The following is an 11,018-nucleotide window of genomic DNA, read 5'->3' as shown; positions in this document are numbered from 1 at the left end:
AAATCGTCTGGCGATGACAAGAATGAATATAAAAGACGTCACCATGTCAAAAGGAGTGAAGCACTTCACTTGGATGAAGCATTTTACGTTATTGCTAATACCAGACGATTTTATTCTGCTTTGGAGAGACTTTCCAACTGGTAAAGTTATATATAGCTTGCATTAACCCCTTCGCTGCTAGAGTGCTGTTGTAAGCAGAATAAAATCGTCTGATGCTTGCAAGAATTAAAAAAAAAATACATCCTCGGACTGAAGGGGCTGACATTAAACGGAAAACACTAAAACCAATAGGAGGCAGAATATCTTACTTGCTTTGGTGTCTAAAATATTTATCCTAGCTATGTTTTTGGACTTTCTGGTGCCATAGTGTTGGTCCCTGGAGGGCGCTGACTGCACCCCTGGATCTGGGCGCGTCAGGACAGAGCAGAGAGCAGCAGTGGCAGAGACAGCAGACAGCGGCAAACAGGGCAGGGGGATGGATGGTGACAGGACGCCGCCAGGCAGCACGCAGCCAAAAGTGAAGGAGAGAGGGAGTTACTATGTTGTCTTAATTTAGGAGGAGAAATGTGTGGTGCATGTGCTGGGCCAGAATTCTCGTCAGCATGGAGGCTCTCTGATACCTCTTGCGTATCAGTTGGCACACTAATATTTTCGACATCCCGGAGGGGGAGGGACGTGGGAGAGCCAATAATAGGCTACCGAGGGCCTGGTCATTTAACCCGTGGGAGACCAGCCAACGTCCCTGACCTGATTTTACACGACAGGAAAGCCTCCAGCATAACATGTTAATTCGAACCGTGGCCCGTTATCGCCCGGTTTCCTGCGACCATCACTCAACCACTGTACTGCCGAAGTGTAACATGAGAAACATACTGCCAAGGAAAAGATATAAGAAAGCCTCCTAAACGCATGAGAATACGGCCCTTGGTCTAGCGACATGATTCTTTGTATTGGCTAGTTATGCATTCCTTCACTGAGCAGACTAAACTGGGTGAGTATGGCATTCATATTTGTCCAATAATGCTTTATATTGTATGGTAAGGGACAGATACAACACTAACCATTGTTATATAGGCAGGAATGCTGCAGTTATCCAATTTAGTCTGCACAATGAAGGAATGCGTATGTAGCCAGTACACTCTGGCTACCTAGGTGGAGCAACTTATTAATAACCCCTTCAGTACGATGGATGTCCTTTTTAATCTGTTACCAACACACGATTTTAGTCAGGTTAGGGCAGAACTCTTGTACTGAAGAGGTTAGAGGCAGTCTCCATAAACCCCTTCAATACGATTTCTTGTTTATATAGACAGGATGGTTCATATATAACACTCCTCTTCCACTCCGCCGCGTGATTTCTCATGTGTTGCAGGAGCGGCTGAGTCTGCGTTATCAGGCAACGTTAATTAATTTCCTACTCCTGCTAGCACACCCACGCTCACATCAGCAGACTGAGCCGTCTCCGCTGCATGCTACATATCGCCAGGTGAGTTGGAAATGGAACACTGTTTACCAACCATCTTATATGTTCTTGCCACTGCTGGACGATTTTATTCTAGTTAGGAGAGACCCCTCGTAGCGAAGGAGCTACAGCGATATTGTAAACTTCTAAAGACCAACAGACTGCAGTGGATTGAATGATTAAGGCTGTATTCTAGGTTGTGTGGGAAACTTTGTAGCACCTATTTCATAGCGATTTTTTTTTTATGGTAATATTTTACATGGTATATATATATATATATATATATATATATATATATATATATATATATATATATATATATATTATTCTCTTGATTATAGTCTATCTATCTATTGCCAGACGCCTCAATCCCGTTTGGGGTGGCCACAAACAAATCGCCTCCACGTCGTCCTGTCCCCCGCCATTTCACTGCCCTGCTCCCAACTCACACCCCCCTCTCTCATATACCTCTCCACCCCATCCCTCCATCTCATCCTCGGCCTCCCCCTCCCTCTTCCCCCCTCCACCTCACTCACATACACTCTCTTCGTCAGTCTTTCACCCTCCATCCTCTCCACATGGCCAAACCACCTCAGTGTGTTCCTCATAACACTTCCTATCACATCCACATCCACACCACAACGATCCTTTATATCCTCATTCGTCAGCCTGTCTCTCCATGTGACTCCACAGGCTCCTCTTAAATAACTCATAGTTTGTATAAATAACATACAAGATGACAGTGACATGTAAGGTGCAGAATAAATCATAAATCGGAAAGGTGGCGGTGTTACAAAATCTTCCTATACACCTAGAATACAACCCAAAATAAATGAATGGACAAATAGGAACCCACCGTTAGTCTAAGATGATAAGAATATGACAGCTAAGAAGGCTTCTTAAGCATTGCCCCAACTACCACTTAACCCTACAGAACCATGACGTGTGAATTTAGGGTTTACACTGGCTACAACCACACGATTTTATTCAGCTTATGAGAGACCCTGTGTGGTGAAGGTGTTTGAGGTAATCCACATTTATCCCCATTCCAATAGCCAGACAATTTTATTCTGGTTTTAAGAGATTTTTGGTAGTGAACCGATTAAATCATGACAGTAATACTAAACATATACCTTAGAATGAATTTATCATTATTCAGAAGTGATCCTCCAAGCCGTTTAACCAGTAAGGTATAATCAGTTATATAATGTCCGTACACATGTTTATGATCCACTCATTAATAAGATAAGGATTCTACTTCATTACCATGTTGCCATATCCACGATCAAAAACCGGTCAGAACACAGTCAAGGAATGGATGGCAGTATTAGAGAGTGCCAGATTATCGTCCATTATTTAACCTTGGCCAAGCTGGACCACGCCCCTAACTTTGAATGCTGAGCCGTGACTGGGTGAATCTTGAAGGGGCACGAGCGAAAAAGTTTGCAAATTCTCATTATACGGGTAAATGTGTTATATCACCATCAACATATACGGTAGCACCATTTATTTTTTTCTTTTTAATTAGGAAAGAATTATAAATTAATATTCCTCTCGTAAGACCGCCGTCAGCGCTTTTTTGGTCAGTCATCATTTGTTTATTTTCTATCTATCTATTGCCAGACGCCATAATCCCGTACGGGGTGGCCATTTGACTGTGAGTTATTTGTTTTACAGGGAGGGGCACTAACCCTCCACCAACCCACTTGACACGTAGGGAGCACGTATGGTTTGGTTATATGGTTACCACCCAGTGTTGTAAATGGTTTCTTGGCTTGCAGGAAACCATTTGGCTTGAACTTTAAAATAAACATGTGTATGAATAAACTAATATATGGTAAAGCCCGAAGAAAATGGACTTGGCTCCGTTAGAGAAAAGAGACCATTGAGGGGTTAACGATAAGAATTTCGCAAATAAATTATTTATTTTGAACCATAAATGTTTTTGCAAAGTCTAGGATCGTAGGGAGTGTTCCAGCATAGTTTCATCAAAATCAGTCCATGCGTCTAGGAGTAGCTGGCTAAACTTAAATAGATATATTGTTACACAGATATGATTATTACATAGATATGATGTGTGGGTGATGGTGACACATTAAGCTAAATAATGTACATTTAGCGAAATGAAACTGGTATTAGGAAGAGCTGATCCAGTACCTTACTCACATATACAAGGTGGCCAATATGTAACTCTCCGTTTGCACTCCGCTGGACGATGTCTGGTGTGTTGTGGGTATGGCTCAATTAGCATTATCAGTATCAATCTTCCGTCATTTATTAGTTTCCTGCTCCAGATGCCACAACCAGGCCCACACTAGCCGAATGACCCGTTCCCGCAACACACATGATACTGCCACGTGAATTTCTAGAGGAGCGCAGTTTACGGATCATTCATTATACGTCAGTTGAGTAGATGCAAGGGGGGCGGGGTACCTTTGCCTAAAAACTTAGCGAACTATAAACATTTTAACCTTTCTGAGGACATGTCACTGCTATGATGAAAAAAAGACTATAGAAAATAAGGAAGTTGAGTATAATTAGAATTTTTGTGAATGTAACACAGAATATTTAACCAAGTGAAAATGGACGTCCACCACTAAGAGTTATAAATGAGAGAAGGTTCACATTAGTGCTAGAGGAAATTTGTGTTTAGCAGGTTATGACTAATTAGAGTAGTACAACACCATTACACCCACCACAATATTACCACCTGTACAAACACCTCCTGATTCACACACACACACACACACACACACACACACACACACACACTTAAAACCAGACAACAGAATATTCCCTCTCTGTCAGACGGCTGTTTACACCTGGTCATTGTTCTGGTGGGTGCAGTCTCAGTGTGCGCTCCTTAATATTCCGTAATGGGCTATAAAGAGCCGGCGTCAGACTCGGGCATATTAGTACGGGGCAATCACAGCAGATGTTGCTGCAGTTCGCGGTGCTGGTTGTGTCTGAGAGCCGTAGCATGCCCTGCTTTGCGATTTACTTCGCGTCTTATGCCGATTCATGTGTACTACACCCCTTTCACCTTAACTTGGCCTAAAAATGACATATTTTTTAAATGCTGAGCTGTAGCAATAGATTAACGCCATCATTATGTTGCAAATCACGAAGAAATGCTATAGAAAGAATATAGAGTCACAGTAATGACATTTGCTGCCACTAAGCTGCCTGAAATAAGCTGCAAAATGAGAAAAATCTAGGATAGATTAGGGTGAAAAGAGTATATTATTTAATATCGACAAGGCCCTGGCTTGACATCCTGGTTCAATCACGAGATCTTTGGATTTTGTCTCGTTACTCCAGCATATTAAATTGTACTTCGAACAGAAATAGGCACCTTGCTTTGTAATCGACGGTTGCGTGTTTCTTGGGGATTTTTTTTTGAGTTATTTCCGCTCCAATTACATTGTTTTCGACTAGACTAGAATAATAAAATCGTTCATCATCGTCACCATAATCCTAAGCCTACTTTGCACTTATTTATGGGGTGAGATGACTCCAGAATGAGGAACAGGGGAGCAAATAACTTTACTCTTTTTTTCTCTAACTTTTCTTAAAATTTCCATCTCTGCATCTTGAATGCTGAATTGTAACAAGAGATTAACACTAGGATGTGATGCTAGTCACCGAGAAGCGTTATGAAAATGGTACTGAGCTGTAGTGTTGTCTTTTTCTATAACTGAAGTACAGTTACCTCCATTTCTAACGAGTACAGCGGGTGGTGTGTTTGGTGAAATGTGGCATCACTGTGTTTGTTTACATCGCAGTAATAGTAAGTGAATGGGCAGACCCGGCAGAGCTTCCCTCAGCTACAGCATCTAGTACCCACAGAAACTATGTTTTATCAAGTCATACTCTGTTTGCAAATACAAGTGTTTGCCACGTATGTATAGTGGAAGGTAGAAAGAGAAACAGAGATGCCATTGGCTCCCATTGTTTCTCTGACAGGAAATTACTGTGAGGCGAGGTGGAAAGGAGGGGAGGGGGGAAGGGTGGGGGAGCCCATGTATCGAAACTTTGTCGTGTTTCGTTTAGAAAGATGAAGGGTGTGATTATACAGATGTTCTGAGGTTATTGCTTAATCCGTATGCAATAACTTATATTGGATGAATGTTGGCGACTTAATGCTCGTCATACAATGTGGTGAACAAATGTAGTTAAGTATAAATGTTAGAAGGTGTGATGTTCGGTGTCTCGAAACGTGGTTCACCTGACTCTAGTGAGTGTGCGACTCAAATGCTGTAACATTTTTGTGGCTGAACCAGGGTGGCCATAAAAATGATTCGTGACTATCCATGTGACACAACGGTCGTGCCATGTTGTGCATCATCTAGTCTGTTTTATTGTGAGGAAAAACAATCATTATATTCTCAAACCATGGTAGAAGTAGATATTCTGTTGCATAGGATTATAGCTACTTTGAGTGTTGGACAGCTAGTGGCTTGTTGTGCAAAAATGTTGTGCAGTCATCATACTGATGGATTACATGGAGATAATGAGATACTTTATTTGCATAATGAATGCATATCTTGTATTACAATAACCGAAATGACGGTGTTACGGATGTCCAGACCCTAAAATTATAATGTCGCTTTCTTCGAGGTGCAACTTCGTTAGTCTGGATACTGTAGTTGCGACAACATCCACAAACATTGATCATCGTATATTATATTCTCTTTAAAACATTCATATATTAGTTTTCATGCAAGATCTGACACATTCAGGCCCTCCTTAGCTCCAGACGCATTATTCTATTTAATCGTGTGTCTACACACACACTGTTCATCCTGAGGGACCAACATTCCTTTACCATTAATGTTTGTCGGGTGTCTGCCATTATAAACAAAGGTTTTAGTATGTAGCCACGGCTACACAAAATATATCGGTGGCGTGGTGCTGCTGGGAGAGTGTAAAACAGCGTATAGTCTGTGTGTGTTTGTGCAGGGAGTCTGGTAATACACTTCGCCGACTTATTCACACTCATGCCAAGATAGCAGACAAAGTCGCAGTTTTCGTGACTATACTGACTGACCATTGAAAACACTTTGACATCCCAGCAGCCTGAATGAGATCCTGTTTTCAGCCAACAGAAACATTAAGTAATACAGTGAACAATGCAATTAAATATGTAAAGTAAGGAATGTTTTATGCACCGTGTCATCATACAGGCTTATACAGTATAACACAGCCAAGAAGAAGATGGACCTACAGTAGGATAAAAGTTGAGTGTTGGTGGAGCGTCCAAGTAAACGTAAGCAACATTGGTGCACCAGCACCTGGAAGGTAAAACTCAACCACTGCGCTTTAGGCAAAATACTCCCGGGTTCTGAAGCTACCCCACTTCATCCAGTAGATTTACACAAGGTCACTGATAAGACTGCAGTCTCGTCGTAGTGATGCAATATGATAAGGGATATCTACTTATACCATGGTTTGCGAATATAATGATTGTTTTTCCTCACAATAAAACAGACTAGATGATGCACAACATGGCACGACCGTTGTGTCACATGGATATTCACGAATCATTTTTATGGCCACCCTGGTTCAGCCACAAAAATGTTGCAGCATTTGAGTCGCACACTCACTAGAGTCAGGTGAACTACGTTTCGAGACACCGAACATCACACCTTCTAACATTTATGCTTAACTACATTTGTTCACCACATTGTATGACGAACATTAAGTCTCCAACATTCATCCAATACACGTTATTGCATACGGATTAAGCAATAACCTCAGAACACCTGTATAATCACACCCTTCATCTTTCTAAACGAAACACGACAAAGTTTCGATACATGGGCTCCCCCCACCCTTCCCCCCTCCCCTCCTTTCCACCTCGCCTCACAGTAATCTCCTGTCAGAGAAACAATGGGAACCAATGGCATCTCTGTTTCTCTTTCTACCTTCCACTATACATACGTGGCAAACACTTGTATTTGCAAACAGAGTATGACTTGATAAAACATAGTTTCTGTGGGTACTAGATACTGTAGCTGAGGGGAAGCTCTGCCGGGTCTGCCCATTCACTTACTATTACTACGATGTAAACAAACACAGTGGTGCCACATTTCACCAAACATACCACCCGCTGTACTCGTTAGAAATGGAGGTAACTGTACGTGAAATGAGCTGAAAGAGGATAAAGATTAGCGTCAAGTTAGCGCGAAGGAAGTATCGAGAGTGACGAATATAATGCTTTACTCGGTCGTTCGAAAATCACTGTGAAGCCATTGGTACTGTACCATCGCCAAGGTGGTAATATTTTTTATTAAGTTTTTTTCAGTTTATCTGTATGCATCTAACAACAATAGCATAATTGTTTAATGGCATTACATAAATTTTGATGCACTCGCGCGCGCGCACACACACACACGCACACACACACACGCACACACACACACACGCACACACACACACGCACACACACACACACACACACACACGCACACACACACACACACACACACACACACACACACACACACACACACACACACACACACACACACACACACACACACACACACACACACACACACACACACCATGACCTACAACAACACGACCTTGGCTTCGGATTCACAATTAAACCTTCAGTCACTCCTCGTTGTTCCTCGGATATAATTATGCAGAAAGAACAAGAGCCAGGTAAAGAAAAAAAAAATCGTGCTGTCCTATTTTCGTCCTCCCTGCGAAAGTAAGTCTAATTTATGATAAGAAACTGATTGTAATTTTATTTGTGAATGAACGTCCGGGTTCACAAGAAACTTCAGATCAATTCCCTTTCTTTACCGTGATTTTCATTTTTGCGCAGAGAGAGAGAGAGAGAGAGAGAGAGAGAGAGAGAGAGAGTTAATGGTAACCTGTCAATAAATCTTCGTCTTTACCTGAATAATAATTAGTTCTTGGCTCTTCCTATTCCATACACATTGTGAAGCAAATGTTCAGCTTCGAAGGTCTTTACTAGTCCGTAGTAAATGAATAAATTGGTGGCGGTGGTAGCCTACTAGTCGTGGTTTTGTCATGAAACCTTGCGTTCGATCAGGGTAGCCGAGCAACATATCATCATCATCATCATCCACCTATCTATCTACCTATCCACCCATTCATCGATCTATCCATCTATTAATCTTCATCACACTCAGCCTCTACATGTATTACATGATCATGATCAACCATCTATCCTCCCATTAATCTTCATCACCATCCCCACCACCACCACCACCATCAGCTCCTCCTAGCCCTAACTTCCACTACCGATATGAAATATGATGTGTCGGATTTTACAAGAGCGCTAAAAATATTGGAAACAGCATCCCTATGGCTTCCCGACCTTTTTGCAATACGTTTATGATGTACAGCGTGGCCTATGACATTCCACTTCCACTCCGCCGGGCAATTTCTTGTGTGTTGTGGGGACGGCTCAGTCAGTAGTATCAATATCTACCCCTATGCGTCTTTTTTTATTTTCTAATACCACTGACACATCCACTCCCACACTAGCCAACTGATCCGTCCCCGCAACACATAAGATGCCGACTGAGCCTTACCTGCAACACATAAGGTGCTGAGTGAACCGTCCCCTGCAACACATAAAGATGCCGACTGAACCGTCCCCGCAACACATAAGATGCCGACTGAACCAGTCCCCGTAACACATAAGATACTGGCATGTGAGTTTCTAGTGGAGTGCTGTTATTTTACGAGCCAGCCTGTAATTTCCTCTGGTTGCCGCTAATGTGTGGTTTAACTAGTGCACCCCTCGCTGTGAAGCTTTGTATCAAGTCTACAGTTATATGACCTTTTTGTGCGACAGTGAACACTGTGTGTTTCTCCTACTGCCGGCATTCGATTTTATTCAATATAGAAGATAATTTCTCTTCGTATTGAAGGGGATAACTTTGCTAGCTATGGTAAGGGAGGGATTATATTGAGAGTTACTATACGCATTTCACTCTTTGCTTAGCCTAAATTCACTCTTCCATCTTGAATGCTGAGTTGTAACGGACAATTAACGCTTAAGAATACGGTGCCAGTTACAAAAGAAGTGCAGTGTAAAGCGATGCCAGAGCCGTACTGTTTGTCTTTTTCTTAGCACCAAGCTGCGTGAAGCAAGCTGTAAAAAAAGATAAAAGAATATGGCTGCCAAGGATTAGAATCAATGAAGTAACCATCCACTGACCTCGATGATGACTTGGTCATATTATCACTTGCCACTCTACAACAATTTTAGTGGAATAGCTTACTAATAGTCTCTTTCACTGAATAAGTTAGAAAAAATCTCCATTATTTAATTATGTAGCATGACATTATGTTTTTCCGTACTCTTTCTCTTTCCCAGACGATCGAGTTGAAATTACAAAAGACCACGATAGTTCAAGAGATAAACCACTTCTGAGTTAGGTGGGGATTTTCTCGAACCGTAGCAATCAGATGTAGGACCGTATTGTAAGTGGCTTTGGAGATTTCGTAATATCTCTTCCTTTACGATTTATCCTGCACAGTACGACTCAGTATCGACCTGTATGTTATTGCTGCGAACTGTGTTGATATTAAAGCGATATATATAAAATACAAAAATGTTAAAGTATAATACGTAATACAAATCACTGAGGCGTTACAGTATCTAATATGCCACCTGGAACACGCCCCTTGGTCTTCAGTATTCATTTGGACAGAAGAGATCTTGTGAACAGATGTTAATCTTGGCTCTGCTCCTGTTCTTCTTCTGTGAAATGGACAACTTTTCGAAGTTTCCAGCCTTTGGTCCCTTCCTTTTGCATGAATAAAAATGTCAATTGTCAGGAGGTAATCTAGCAAGAATAATTCAGGTCTCTTTGTCTTTGGGTATTATTATTATTATTATTATTACCATTATTCGCTTCATCATTGCATCAGTCCTTCAATCAGAGAACAAATCTTTCAATATAATTATAGCAATTTCCAGACAGTTCTGTTCTGCGGAGGAGAGACTTTGAACTATAGGGGTAATATATATTCTTGATTAACTTTCCAGACAAGATCATTCAATAAAATCGTCATGCAGGAGTGTAATTAAAACGCAAAACACGCCATCGTATCGAAAACGTCAAGAAGCAGTTTAACTTTGGGTGTCTTGCGAGGCGGGGAAAGACCTGTCGCCAACTTTTAAAAGTTTGGAGGTCCTCGTCCCGTGAGAAATTAACTTGGAGAGACACCTGGTAAGTCCGGGGAAAGGAACACATTTATTTAATTTCGGGCGTTGGTAAGTCATTTCTGCTCATCATGTTTTATCAGCCTTTTTTTTTTTTTTTTTTTAATCTCTTGGAAAAAATTTAGTAGTAGTATGGATCTCCTTCTCTCCTTCACTGCCATATTATTTTGTAAGTTCAACCCCTTCAGTGCAGCGACATCTTTTTTACAGTTTGTTCTTGTTTATACTGTTAAGAAAAAGTTTTCGTACTGGAAGGGCTATTGGAGGCTGTATCCATTCCCCTAGTTGAAAGAAGTCTCCACTACGCCGTATAAAATCTTCTGAAATTAGTAGGAAGAG

General features: G+C 41.4%; 1 protein-coding gene across 1 annotated transcript in view; it reads right to left on the bottom strand.

Annotated features, from left to right (window-relative positions):
• Window positions 1-264: 264 nt before the first annotated feature.
• Window positions 265-11,018, bottom strand: part of LOC145396564 (protein amalgam-like) — a 97,742-nt gene continuing 86,988 nt past the window's right edge. The window contains exon 8 of the mRNA XM_080269939.1: window positions 265-404. Coding sequence (XP_080126065.1) covers window positions 265-404 — 140 coding nt within the window. The remainder of the gene's footprint in view (window positions 405-11,018) is intronic.

Source organism: Coenobita brevimanus, chromosome 38 (genome assembly GCF_032717465.1).
Source record: "Coenobita brevimanus isolate Jiangsu-jjx chromosome 38, ASM3271746v2, whole genome shotgun sequence".
NCBI classification, from domain to species: domain Eukaryota; kingdom Metazoa; phylum Arthropoda; class Malacostraca; order Decapoda; family Coenobitidae; genus Coenobita; species Coenobita brevimanus.
Note: the sequence above shows the minus strand (reverse complement) of the source record. Positions and strands in the feature narration are given on the sequence as shown.